Here is a 15,395-nt window from a genome sequence, read left to right as displayed (position 1 = left end):
ACTGGCAGCACTAACTGGTTTGAGTCTCTTTTTAGCAATAGAGACTCCACCGTGGGACTGATTGTGCCTTATGTTTCTAAGGACTACCACTCCTATCATCCCCAGCAGTTTGGACTAAGCTGCTGGGGATGATACCCCCTAACTTAGTGAGTGTGGGAAGCCATCTTACCAGTTAGGTGTTTTAAAATCCTTGTATTGTGTGCACCATGGTTCCTGAATAATCCTGCTGGCTTCAGGATCCAGCGGTGTGAGCTCCGACATCGCGTCCCCGATTTCCAAGATGGCGGCCACAATCACTTTTGTTTGACCGCAGAACTCACGTACGTGCGCGGTAAGTTCTTATACCCGCACAGACGCCACCTAGTGGTATAAAAGTATACCGCGGTTAGGAATTGCCTAGGAAATTTTAAAAAATCAGCGTTGATGTCCCCAAGATTAGTTATGCTTCAAAATCTGCTATGGTTTTCTTAGAATTAATTAAATGTTTCTTTGACTGTATTCTAGAATTGTAACTTTATTTAACTTGGATGGATTCTTCTCCCACCTCCCTTAGAAGGGTATCTAGAAGAAAAAGGTAAGTCCAGTTCATGGGCATGCAAAAAGAGTGCATTGAGAGCCTGGAAGTATTAACATATGGCCTTATCTTTTCAGTCCTAGAACCTCTCAGGATTCGTCTCCAAGAAAGAGGACACAGAAAACTAATCGCTGCATGGGCTTTGGTTCAAAAGCTCCAGAAGGGAAGAACCTGTATGGAAGAAGTAGTGGTGCGACAAACTAAAAGAAGCTCACCCCAAACGGAATTAAAAAAATGGATTTCTGATGCCACCTCTGAAGGCTTTCAATCAGCATTCAAAGGGGCAACCAAAAGGTATAGAGAAGCTTCTGTGTCTTCGGGATCTAGCCTGGAGATAAATGATCCAAATTCAGACAATAAGGAGTACTATGAATACTGAAACAAATCTCTAGACTTCAGAAAGGTGGATAAACTAATTTCTTTGGTTAGAAGCACCATAAAAATTGCAGAAGATAGCCAGGAAACATCAGCTTCCTATGTCTTCTTCGAAGATTTAAGATCTGCCAGACCTACTTTTCCGCTCCATACTGTAATTAAAGAATTGATCCATTCTGAATGGTCCAAACCAGAAAAGAGACTCGCTCTGCAAGCGAAAGGGAAACAAATGTACCCATTTGCATCAGAGGATGTAAAGCATTGGGAAACTATTCCAAAAATTGACGCTGCTGTGATGCGGTTGGCAAAGAAGACCATACTTCCCATTGACAGCATGGTGTACCTGCAAGAACCCATGGAAAAGAGAATAGACTCTAATCTGATTAAACAATACCTGGCGATTGGGCTGGGATTACATCCAGCTGCGGCCTTAACGTCAGTAGCCAGAAGCATGAAGGTCTGGATTGAAAATCTAGAAGAAGATATAGCCAGCGGTATAAGCAAAGAGAACTTAATGGAATCACTGAAAGATATAAAACTGGCAATGGACTTTATGTCCGAATCTGCTTTAGATGTCACAAAATTTCTGTCTAAAAGCCTTGCATTGTCAGTAGCGGCTAGAAAAGCGCTGTAATTCCATACCTGGGGAGCAGACTATGCCTCCAAAGCCAGCCTTTGTGCCTTACCTTTCCAAGGGGAAAGATTATTTTGTAAAATCCTAGATGACGCCATTTAGAATGCCACGGATGGGAAGAAAGCCTTTCTACCACAGTCAAACAGAAGACACTACAATGCGCCTTACAGGGACAAGTTTCACAAGGAGAGGTAATTTCGAGAAAGTAGGTCATAAAAGCCTGGAAGGGAATATGGTAGATCATCCCAGTGGAGATTTCAATCTTCTTCTTCCAATAGAGGATCCAGAGATTGAGGTATCCACCAGAACACAAAATGTTTATGAAGGTCGGGATGCCCAGATTGGAATACTGGGGGGCCGTCTGAGACAGTTCTTTCTGGTACGGACGACATACATCGAAGACAAATAGGTCTTGAGTATAATCGAAGATCGCTACAAACTAGAATTTGAAGAATACCCAAGTAATTTCATATTTCATCGATCAAAGGTATCAGCGGGCGTAATACTGAAGGCAATGGAGAACTGCCTTCAGCAGTTGATCCCATAAGGGGTAATCAAAAAAGTCCCTCAAAAAGAGGAATGCAGGTGATTCTATTCGAATATATTTTTGCTCCCAAGCAGAACGGAAAATGGAGACTTATTATGGACCTAAAAAGAATCAATTTATATCTCAAAAACATGTCTTTCAAGATGGAGTCCATAGCCTCAATAAAACAGACCATCCATCAGGGCGACTGGCTAACATCGATAGACCTGAAAGATGCATACTACCAGATCCCAATACATCAATCCCTTTAGAAGCTCCTTGAGATTCTGGTTATCGGGAAAACACTATCAGTTCCAGGGCATGCCATTTGGTCTGAGTTTGGCACCAAATACATTCTCAAAGGTTCTCATCACAGTTATTGCAATTCTGAGGAAGAGAAGGATCCAAGTATTCCACTACTTGGACAATATCCTGGTATCGATAACACACAGCAGTCAAGCATAGAGAACAGGTGAATTCCACTCTGCAAAAATGTGGGTGGCTTACAAACAGAGACAGTAAAGTTTTGGCAATTTCAGCCATGCCAAATATCAGATGGGCTCTAAATTCTCTCATAATGAGGTTTTCAGAGCAGTTTTGAGGATAAGACCACCTAGCAAACAGTTGGCACCTCCTTGGGACTTGGCTCTAGTACTAAATGCTCTAACTAAAGTACCATTTTAGCCACTAGAAGAAATAGGAATTTATTTACTCACCATGAAAACACTATTCTTAATAGTGTAGTGGAGCTCCCTGTACCCCGGATGGGTACTTCCACCAAGGACCGCTTCCTAACTGGAACAGGGGACAAACCGCAGCACTTCTGCCCACAGTCGCCATGGCTTGACTGAGGCCCTGGAACCGCTCTCTCCTGGAGCCGAATGGGGAATTCACTGTATACACCCCCAGGCACTGGACGACACTCAGTCCTGGGAGCTCTAGTCCTTACAAGGACTTTCCCCATTGAATCCTCCACACTGTTCCACTCCCAGTAACCAGACGACATATAGTTTTGGGAGTACAAGCTGGAATCCTTTAATGGCAGCCACAACTGGCCTTATATGCATGTCCCCATGCAAGGGGGACTGCCCCCTGGACCTGAGAGTAAACCACAGTTAAAACAAATACACAATTACATTGGCTCTCAGATCCAGGACACTTCCATACATAATTGGATAATCCCTTCACCTTGTCTGGGAGATAATTGGATAAGGAACTGTACTAATCTAATCCAATTATCGCCAAGCACATAAAGACATACTTTTTCCAAAACACCCCAAATGTAGCCTAAAATACATAAAAAAAACCATGAAAGTCACATCCCCTGATAGCCATGATCTGGGTGACCAACATATCCAAAAATCACCCAGATCAGTTAAGGGGTTCAGGAATTTCCTGGATGTCATTTGTTTGATCGACCGCACGCATGGTTCCATGCCCAAAACAGTTCCAGAGAATCAGGGCTTGCGGTTGGTCTAGTTCGGTAGTTTAAAAATGAACAAACTACCGAATATAGTCGATAGTGTTACCCTGGAGCTTGTTCCCCTTGTTGGTGGGAACGTTTCTACCGAACAGTGTCTTTCTAAGTGTTGTCGAACCGAACACAGGTGATCGTCCAGCGGTGTTCGGGCGTTTTAGTATCCAAAAATAGTTTCATGAACTCGACGACAAAACTTCGCTGCCTGCATTCATGCCAACAAGATGGCCACCACCTCGTGGTCATTCATAGGAATTACGGTCACCCAGATAAATACTTAGAACACTGAGGTGGAAATTGTTACAAAGTAGGCTTAACAAGCTCCAGAGTGGTCTCCGGTTTGTGCGGCTGTTCGGTTCCCGAACCATAAAGTCCAAATACACATACAGAGACTTTTATATCACATTTTACAAGGTCCATAGTCTATTGGCAGGAGGCTGTCAAGCAGTCTCCTCCAGGAACTCGTGGCAAACTCACTTAGGGGAGTTTCTCACAAATAGCAATAACATCGGCCAGAAGAGTATCTGAAATACAGGCATTACGTTCAGAAGAACCATGTACAGTGTTCCATCAGGATTGGGTGGTGCTGGTTACTAAACCTTACCTTCTTCTGAAAGTAGTTTCTAGATTCCACATTCAACAAGAAATTGTTCTACCTTCATTCTTTCCGAATCCAGCAAACGAGGAAGAATTAGGATGGAGTAAATTGGATGTGATGAGATGCCTCAGCATCTACTTAAAGAGATCAAAGGATTTCAGAAAGTCAGAAATGCTTTTTAACCTACCTTTAGGCAGTAAAAAAAAGCAGAAGCAGCCTCCATTACAACATTAAGACGGTGGCTATCTCTAGAGATTGAAAGGGCTTACACTTCCCAACATCATCTAGCTCCGAGTGTCATTAAACCGCATTCAACAAGGAAACTGGCTACTTCATGGGCTTCAAGAGCGGAGGTGCCAGTTGAGGATATTTGTAAGGCAGCTACATGGTCCTCTGCGATTACATTTGTCAAACACTAAAAACTAGATTTGTCTTCCTGAAATGATGCTCGCTTTGGGAAGGGTGTTCTTGCCTCAGTGGCAGGGCAAAATTAATAAATTATCCGATTTATTTTCAGTATCTATCATGACTTCTGTATTAACTGTTTTTGGTTAAATCCCACCCTTCTTCAGAGCTTGGTAAATATCCATATGTGATGTTGCCATGTATGGCCAGGAAAATAGAAGATAGTTTCCATACTTACCGTTATTTTCTTTTCCTGGCTATTATACATGGCATCATCACGCTCCCTCCCTTCTGGATTCTTCAACTGGAGCTATTTAACAAGACTGAGGGGTCTAGAGGGGAGGGGGCTATTATTGGAAAGTTAATTATTTAGTTATTCCTGCCCTGACAGCTGGGAGGAGCAGCTTACTCATATGTGATGCTGCCATGTATAATAGCCGGGAAAAGATAATAACGGTAAGTATGGAAACAATTTTCTATTGTGTGACACACAATTTCTAAACTTTCCTCCCAATTACCAGAGGGGATTGGTAAACATTTTGAAATGTGCAGTGTGAGTACATGTTTAAAAGTAATTGTATTTGGTATAAATTAAAGGCAACTCAGCCCAAAAACATGCGCTTTAGCAGCTTGGACTCCACATATGAACAGATCTGATTGGCTACGATGCAAGAAAACCTTTATTGCCTCCTTTTCAGTCAGTCATAGAGCCTAATAAACTGATTACGTCACTTTCATGCCTACTGACCTTTCACACCGCTACCTGGATCACAGACCTTGTAAAGAGTTAGGTATTTACTTAACAAGTGGCCAGTAAGAAAGGGAAATAAGGTTGGGTTCAATTTGGTGTGTTACTAAATAGTTTGTCGAAAATATTTTTATAAAGACAATTTCAAAATGTCAGGTATCATTATAGTGACACTACAAATGATATGAGCACAGGTATAGGATAGTGTATTTATATGGATACATATCATAATAGCATGGGGAAACATTAATTACTTTGTGCTGTAGCTTTGCACTCTTAGACTATAGGAGAACAAAGCTGTTATGAATGGTAATTCCACATCATTTTGAGTACAGCCCCATAAACCTTGGCAATAAACCTAGTGCCTTCCTAATCCTAATTTTCTTCATTGCACCCTAATGCTGAATTATTCCAAAACTCAATTATCCTTTTTACAGCATACCCAATTATGTCTGTCTTTACAGCATTGTTCAATTGTAGTTTAACAATTTTAACATACCATTTTAAAAACCATAATCTGTTAGTGCTTTTAAACCATTCGAAGAATGTTATACCTAATTTTTGCTGTGTAACAATATGAAAAAAAGTATTTAAAAAAACCCAAAACATTTTACATAAAAAAGTAAAGCATTGTTAAACTGGAGAACAAAATTTGTAAGCAGCGCAAAATGCTACCTTTTATTTTTAAGAAGCCTAGCTGCAACTTTATCAGTTACAAATTAAAAGGGTAAAGCAATATACAAATTATATAGTAGACACCATCTGGTAGAGACCGACCAAACATATACGTCATGGGTAGAGGAGCTTCAGATCTATACTGGCGGGGTTTAGAGGCACCTACGTCCACTTGTGGTGGGCATGTGAGAAACTTAAGCCACTTTGCATGGAGGTTCAAAACCTGTTCACAAATGTACACAACTCCACTGAGTCTTTTGAAAACTTATGGACCCCTTAGACGGTTATAGGCGACTAGAGCAGGAGCGGGGATGCAGCGGCATTGTGGCGGTGTGCCGGCGCATACAGACAGTGACTAGCCCTGCAGGCATGATTCTCAATACTGTAGGCCTGGAAACAAATCCTGATAATGTGCTTAGAGTTTTGTATGTTTAGATGATTAATGTTTAGGAAAAAATGAGAAGACAGACAGGCTTGCGGCATATACTCGACAAGACAGAAATATTGTAACAATGAGTCTTTTAGAGTACATTCAGTCATACAGTTGTTTACACATCTATGCTTGCAGATATTGCAGGTAATATTTATCCTGATGTCACCTATATCTTTTTAATCAAAATCTCAAAGGCTTGTATATATTTCTTCTGTGACCTTGGCTGTATAGAAATAAAGATTTATATATATATAAAAAATAGACACAATGAATTTGAGAGCCAGAAATTCAATAGGACATTTTGAGATCGACACTTCCTGCATTATATATAAAGGTGGAAAAGATTTATCGTGAACCAAAGCAATATCTAAATCCATAGTCAATATGTGCGTCATCTTTTTATAAAGGGATACTCTAAGCACCAAAACAACCTTAATAAAGCAGTGTGTTTACTTTCGAAGTTCTTATCTTCTGTTCTTTTACTTGACCTTTAACAGGTGGTTGCATTAGGCTCTAACAAGCTATTAACAGAGCAGGAGGTAAAATATTCTAAATTAAACACAATATGCAGTAAATAAATAATAAAAATGTAGACTCTGTGTAGGGAGGCAATGTGAGTTTTAGTGTGGCTATGGTTGCATAAACAATGTGATTTCATTCTGAAATGGGTAATTCCTTCAGTAGTGGGAATGAAGTGGCATGATCTATACACCAGAACTGTTGAATTAAACTAAATGTATTTTTTTGGTGCTTAGAGTGTCCCTTTTACTTTTAATTGGTAAAATGAATGTTGTGCAGATATTTCCAGTATTATTGTAATATTTCAGCTGTTTTTAGGCGTTAATGTGATTTTAGTAGACAATTCGTTTTCAATCACTTGAAGGCATTTCATTTTTCAATAAGGGTTCATTCACATCTCCATAAATCACCACTGGTTTAAGTTACTAGCTAATGTCTAGACTATGTTGACTGTGAGGACCTGGTTTAATTCAGCACTATATATAGTAAATACAACTATGGGTCAAATTAGAAGACTATTATACACCACTGAGAGATGGTGACAAACCCAAGTTCAATCATTACATAATTAATTTCCTGGTGAAACTCTTCCTCGCTGTAGTACGCTGTTTAGAAAGATCCATGCTTTCGGTCATAAAGCCTCATATGCATATTCCAAAGCTGTCCAAGAGTAATACCACTATACTATTTATTTAAAGTGTTGTCCAGTTGGGGGATATTTTGTTTTACTAATTTTTATATTCTAGTTTATGCCTATAACATGCTATTTGTCTAAATGGACATGTATAAGGTAATTGTTAAAAGGCTGCAATCAATGCAGATAGTAAATGGCACTATAGAAGATGAGACTGATTCTTGTGGAATACCACAGTTCCTCCTAATTGCTGGTGCTTTGAAGATGTCAATAGTAACTTGTATTTGTTTCATGTTTGACAAGAATATGTTATCCATTGTAGGTCTTTGTTTTATAATGACTTGTATCTTAAATAAGGTGCCATATGAGCATCTTGTGGTATACGCTGTTGACATCTGCTGAGCAGTCAACCCAAAAAAATGCTACAACTTTGCCTTCATCGGGACAGTAGTTTATGGATATCATCCTATATCATATTTCTGATCAAATATGGTATAGTAGATTATATTTAGTTTCCATTCCTTGTTGATTTGCTCATTAATTGTATTAAATTAAAAGATAAAATATATACAACAATCTCTGCACTGTTAATAAAAAAGTAGATTTATATACTTTATTTTAACTATACGTTAATTTAAATAGGTTATCTATTAATTAACAAGTAAATTTTAAACACAAAATCACACTATTACTTTCCTGTTTCCTTCTCACCCATTTTCTCACAATATAAATTTATTTTCTTCAAAACTTGGAAGCTAAGGCAGACTTAGAAGACTCTTGAAATGGACTTAACCTATGAACCTGGCATTCAATTCTTTGTTAAAACCATGATACAGTTTCGGCTTACTGTTTGCTGGAGGGGAGATTTGGAAACGGGATGCCAAAATATTTCTCTGCGAAATCTATATTTTTTTTACAATTCATATCTGACCTTCTGAACACAATAACTTGAGACAGAAGAACTTCTTAAATATCTTTTGGTCTCCTGAATTTATGTTGTCCTTGTAGTTACAGTGCATCAGGACACCATGTTGCCAGATGTGCTAATATTCTCGATTCACAATTTGCTACTTAATATTATCATCAGGGACATTTTTTGGCCTCAGGAAAATTTATATTACATTCAATTCTAATGCTACTTGCTAATTTGTGCTACATAATCTTCTATTGATTTGTGACGGTACAAACATTTATCACATAGATCCAGTCAAGAACAGTTCCTCCGTTAGCACCATTATAAAATAGTATACTTAAATTATTATATTGTTAAATAATAATATTGATGAATAAAATAACAGTCAGGATATGTTTCTCACTAAATTCAATATTCTTCCTAATTCTTCATCTTCTTCTTATTATTTGAATTGTTATAAATAATCACCATCAGATTCTGTGGCAAATAATATGGTCACTGACAAAATGATTATATAAACGTTTTCCATAATGAACAAATAACAGTAATAGGAAGGTTTCTAGCGCTTGTTATATAATGTGGAAGGTACATGATATACAAATATACAAAGGAGAGAGAGTCCTGCTCATGTACGCTTATAATCTAGTATAACAGCATTTTATTTTGTTTGTATCTCACACAGTTTACTCTGCTCAATGGTTGTATCAACTACTACAAAAAAAGTTATTTGGGGTATAGTAACTAATTTAGGATTTATAGAAAGTAGATCTAGAGATTAAATTTGTTCTGAACTGCAATTCGTCTGCATTTGGGTTGATAGAGTGATTGTCTCAATTCTCAAATTCCAAATAAAAATCTAACCAAATCACAAACTAAACGAATCATGCCATGGACCAGCATGTTCATTTTGATTCATAATTCTGAATTTTGCCTGTGGCGCCAAATAAAGAAATGATTGATGGCCACGGAACAGTCACTAAATGTTCATTTTATTCACAAATCAAGTAACCAACAAAAAAACAAAAACAAGTGAAAAAAGTTACAAAAGAACAACGATATTTAAATCTATATTTATTTATTTTTACTGCTTCTCACCTTTTCCCCCTCTATTGGTTACTTTTTTCACATGATTCGTGAACGAAATGGTGGGAAAAATGCACCTATAATTGTACTGCAACATATCTACATAATTTTTATATTATGTAACTGTTTTGCAGTACACTGATTACATGAGTGCCATTAAATTGGGTAACAGTAAAAACCATTGGATGTTGGACTGCGGTAACATCCCCAGGACATACTTGAAAACCAGAGTAATCTGAATGTACCTTTCCTGGTTAAATACTTTGTTGTTATTATTATTATTATTATTATTATCTCCCAAATCTTTCTTTGGTAGTGAAATTTGAATGAGCTCAACTCCCATATGGTCAAAATTAGGCAATCCTGAAAAATTTTAAAAATTTTAGGATGAAGTGATTTGGCCAAACCAAATTCTAGCTGTGCACAAGTCAAGTAGATAATTGAGAAATAAATTAAAAAAAATTAGGGACACAAATAACCAAAAGTTCTGCATAACAGCTGATTTGATGTAAAATTTGCAGTTCAATTGTCAAATTGTCACAATTTCCAGTTTAGTGAATAAACCCAGATGTGACCAGATTCATTGCTTTAATTGTTTAGTAAACTGCTACACACCATAGCTTTAACATAAAATTGTACTTGAAAGAAGAGCTAGCATTTAAACTTTAAAATATGCTCATCTACTCCTACCAACATGGCTTTCCTGGTAACTTTCAGGTTCCTTTTGATCCAACAGTTTACAAGCAAAACTATCAAAGAAATAACTGATTTGTGTTCTAATATCGTTCAGCTGTAGCCTACTAGATAGGCAAGGCACCTGCTTCCACGAGCCATGTTTTAAGGAAATTGTAATAAATTTAATTTAGTACCAAATGGATCACTGATGGGGTTCAGCTAAAAGCATACCTTTAAATATCATAAGCTACTGTATGGATACATAGGCAAACACCTTCTGACCAGAAAGACGCTCTCCCAAAGAAAAACATCTCTGTTCTATGGGGTCTAAACGACTTCCATAAACCCCCATAGGATGAGTGGAACTGCTCAATATGCTGATAGCAGCTACCATTGCTGCTTTCCGTTTATACCCAACTCAATGGGAATGTTGGAGATTGGTTAAAGTTGTAAAATGTTTAGTTATAGATTGTAATGCACCCTTTATTTTAGCTCCCATTCTGTAAATGTTAGGTCCATCCTCTATATAATTGACTGTGAGAAATATAAAAAAAGTGTCTGAAACTAAAAGCCAGTTGAGTTCTTCACTTACCACTTTCATATAATTTTAATATTTTCCATTTAGAACTATTCCTTACACTCTATTTATAAGCCTCTGTTCTACCCAAGAAATAGTTTTAATATAAACCAACTAATGTTAGCTGTATTAGTAACCTTTTGTGTAGAACTGTATTGAATGAATCAGAAAAATCCAAGTAGATCAAATCTACTGGAGCACCTGATCCATACTACTTCTACTACTTCTTCATGGAACAAATTTAAGTTAGTTTGACATGACCCGTCTTTCATAAAACCATATTGATTCTTACTAATTATATTGTTGTTGAAATAGAAGTCTTAAATATCATCTCTTAACAGCGCTTCAAATTATTTCCCAACCACAATTATTAAACTTACAGGTCTGTAATTTCTGGGTGTTAAGGGATAGGGTGCTGACCACAACAGCAACCACCATAGGTAGGAATATGTAAGAACATAAAAGAATAACAAATACATAATTCATAACTCAATATAAGGAAGGGAATATGGCCTCTGGATAAAGGGACAGGGCCTGGACAAAATTAATGAACTGGCAATAAACTAAATAGGGAGGAGATAATTGCAAGCTAGGGCCATGTGGAAACCAAGCCAGATCTCTTCAGCCTGGATGCAGCAGTCTACAATAGCATCACGGATCAGAAAACTAGGAAGAAAAAATTAAATATTGAAACTGGGTTGAGCTTTTGTGTCCTTTTCAATATATCCACTACATCTGCTTTACTCAAAACCACTTGTACAATTTCAGAAAGAAAATAATACTAAAAGATTAAAACCTATTTCTACACAAAATTTCCCAAGTACTCATGGGTGAATACCATCTGGACCTGGGGCTATATTTTCATATTCTTTATTTAATTGCTGTAGCACTTTATCCAGTGTTAACCAATCACCTGTTTGCTGTTAGGATTTTGTAGAAGGGATTTCCAAACAGACAGCCATAGATTCTTCTTTGCTATATAACGAAAAAATAATTTGAGATTTTAGTTGTTCTGATCCTCCTTGATTAATACACTCATCTTAGATTCCAATGGACCAATACGTTCACTCTTAACGTTAGCATTAGTGCACTTGAAAACTTTTTGTGTTCGTTCTTGCTCTCTTTGGCTATTTATTAGCTATTTATTTTCTAATTTAGCCCATCTAATAGCCATTTTGCAAATCCCGCTGGCATACTTATATTTGTTATAGGATGCTTTTGACTAATCTGATTTAAATGTTTGAATGCACTTTTCATATTGCTTATTATTTGACTGACCTCTTTACTAAGCCACATTGATTTGCTTCTTTTATATTTGTTTCCCAATGGGATGTATTAAGAAATGTACCGGTACTTTTGTATAATTTGTTTGAAGACCTTCCATGTATCCTGTGCTTTTGCCACTGTTTATATACAATAGTCAATTTGTTGTAAAGATGCCCCTATGCTATTGAAACTAGCCTTTTAAAATGAAACGTTTTTGTAAAGCTTATACAATTACCGTAATTTATTTTTAGTTAATTTTAAATGATATATTTTGGTCACTATTTTCCAAATGCTTCCTAACTTGAATATTTAAAAATAGGTCAACATTATTAGTTATTACAAGATCTAAATAAGCATATATTGTAGTTGGTGCTTCTACTAATTGAGACATGAAATTGTCATTTAACAGATTCAAAAAGCTGTTTCACTTAACTGAACTATAAGTATCTCTGGCCCAGTCATTGTCTGGATACTTTAAAACTCAATTGATTGCTACGTTACCCAGATGTACAACCTTAAAGGTACACTATAGTCACCCTATAGTCACTCAATGAAGTGGTCTTGGTGTCAGGTCTATATAGGCTTAACCCTGCCTTGTTTACATCTGGGGTTAAGCCAGCCTCTAGTGGCTGTCTTCCGAACAGTCACTAGAGGTGCATCGGCAATGATTGAGGCATATTATGCCTCAATCACGCAGAGCGTCCATAGGAAAGCATTGAAAAATGCTTTCCTACGGACACTTTGAATGCGCACGCGGCAGTGCCACGCATGCGCATTCGGCGACGGTGACGTCAGACAAGGATGCTGACATCGGTGGGGGAGGAGAGGTAAGGGAGCCCGGCGGGGGAAAAGGGTGAGCGCCGTGGGAGGGGGACCCTGAGAGTGGGGGCACCCTCAGGGTACTATAGTGTCAGGAAAACCATATGTGCCCTGTACAGAAACAACTCCTGCCTAAGCCCTACAGTAAGGAAACAGATAGTGCTAATTGATTATGGGGATGTAGTGCAAGCATGTCAAACTCAAAGGCTAACATGGGCCAATTTGCATATAACCACTAATTTAACACACTGCCACCTCCCACCACAGTAATACACTTGTCCCCTCCCTCCCCTAAATCAATACACTGCCCCCTCCCTCCCTCAAATTAATACTTGGCTCCCCCTTCCCATCTTAATACAATGGCACAATCCCTCTCACAAATGAAAACAGCGCCCCCCTCCCCCCCCCCTCAATTTAATACACTGCCCACTCCCTCTCCCAATTTAATACACTGTCCTCCTCCCTCTCCAAATTAATACAGTGCCTACTCCCTCCCTCAGGTGGATGGATTATCTCGGCAAAGGAGAAGTGCTCACTAACACAGATCTAGACAGATTTGTGAATAATATTTGAGAGAAGTAGGCCTTTTGTGTACATAGAAAAAGTCTTAGATCTTTGAGTTCAGCTCATGAAAAATGGGGGCAATTGTATATTTTCTGTGTTTATGTATGTATGCATCTATATTAGCCCCCAAATTGTAAATTCTAGAACCAACCCTGCTATTAAAGGAGCATATATACATTTTATTTTCTTTGTTGCCCCAATATATTGGTTAGGGGAAGTCTGCTCCCAACCAGGATGGTATAATGGATCCTTCAGATGTTTTAATCGTGCAGTAAGATGTTTTTCGGATAAAACAATGAAAAGCAGACAAATTTGTTGTTGAAAACTATAGGAAAACGTTTAAATATATGAAAAGAAAATAGATGCATGATACAATATAAGTCTGCAATAAATAATTTGTCATACTTTTTTTTTATTTTAGGTTATATTAGATCAGTTCAACCCAAGTCTGAGGAACTTTGTGACAATGGGAAAACATTATGAAAAAGCACTCTCAGGTAATCCTATTTTGCATTAGAATTAGCATTAGTAGAATGTCCACAATTATTGAACTAATTAAAAAATGTTGTCCAACAGTTGGGAGGCACAGTGTGTTACTGCACACTTAGAAGTCTGAAAACAAGCGACCCAACATTTTTTTTAAATTCAAATTGCTTTAAAGGGACATTCCCGGCACCAATACTACTTTAATACATTTGATAGTTTTTTGCTGTATTTTTTTGCATGCTCAAATCAATCTTTATAGTTTTTGCATACAATAAATAAATGTTTTACAGAATGCAGCACCATAAGCTGCCACACCCTCTGATGCCAGAAAAATACTTTCTTATCAAATCTACTCATCAGGACTGAACTTTTACTCACCAATGAGTAGTCAACACGTGAACATTTTGAGACCTGATAACAGAGTTGTTGTCTCAAATATTTGTAAGGTCTCACACTGCCCAACCCACTGTAATAACATAAGTAAGCTGCACAGCTATTTTTTGATATGCCGTATAGCTATAGAATTAGAAATGTGCTCTTTCATAAAAAGCCCCCCCAAAAAACTTAGAATTTTTGTTTTTTGAATTAACTTATTTATATCCATTCTTTCCAAATAAGGGGAATGTTTTATTAAGTATTACAGACTCTCCAACAGTCCTGATTTTGACAGGACAGTCCCAATTTCGCTGTTGTGTAATTCCTCCAGGGGGATAAAACATTTTTTAGATACATAAATGAGAAAAGAGAAGTAAAACAAGGATTAGTTAGATTAAAATAAAAGAAGGAAGGTATGTAGAGGATGATAAAGGTCTAGCTGACTGCCTTAATGAATATTTTTGTTCAGTATTTACAGATGAAAATGAAGGAAAGGGATATCAGTTAGGAAAAGGGACAATTAGTAATTTGTTACATGTGAGTTTACAGAGGAAGAGGTTCTATTTCATCTGTCAAAAGTAAAGACAAATAATCAATGGCGGTCTGATGGGATATACCTAAAGGTATTGAAAGAGTTTAGTGGTGTACTAGCAAAACCATTAATGGATTTATTTAACCAATAACAGGAGTGTGACAAAACACCTTTTGTCCCTATATGATTAGGTGACAAGCGGCCCTTTTCCCATGGCTGTTGGAGGAGCCTGAGTGCCAGCCTCCTGCCTTATGACTATGGCCCTCTCATCAGCCCATGCTAGACTTAAACCCCATGGCGATTTGACTGTTCGGATATATTGAGCGCTCAGATCCAAGCCATCTGGGGATGGGTTGAATGTGGGGGTTCTGTTCAGTATGATAGGAGTTATGTATTTTTGTGTCTTTTGCTAACATGTGCTCAATGGAGTCTGCCTTTATCCCTGGATATAATTGGATTACCTCTCCATTGTCTCCAGGATAGAGGACTCTTGTGAAACTGGTTTGG

The 15,395-nt window shown here is 37.6% G+C and overlaps 1 protein-coding gene across 3 annotated transcripts in view; it reads left to right on the top strand.

The window, feature by feature from the left end:
• Positions 1-15,395, top strand: part of LOC134577579 (brain-specific angiogenesis inhibitor 1-associated protein 2-like) — a 199,711-nt gene that overhangs the window by 99,032 nt on the left and 85,284 nt on the right. For 2 of the 3 annotated variants that reach the window (XM_063436396.1, XM_063436397.1), the window contains exon 3: positions 13,917-13,992. The exons of the other annotated variant lie outside the window; for it this stretch is intronic. In XM_063436396.1, the coding sequence (XP_063292466.1) occupies positions 13,917-13,992 (76 nt within the window). The remainder of the gene's footprint in view (positions 1-13,916; positions 13,993-15,395) is intronic. 3 annotated transcript variants of the gene reach the window in all.

Source organism: Pelobates fuscus, chromosome 11, assembly GCF_036172605.1.
Source record: "Pelobates fuscus isolate aPelFus1 chromosome 11, aPelFus1.pri, whole genome shotgun sequence".
In the NCBI taxonomy this organism is placed as follows: Eukaryota; Metazoa; Chordata; class Amphibia; order Anura; family Pelobatidae; genus Pelobates; species Pelobates fuscus.
The sequence above is the reverse complement of the archived record's forward strand: the minus strand, read 5'-3'. Positions and strand labels throughout refer to the sequence as shown.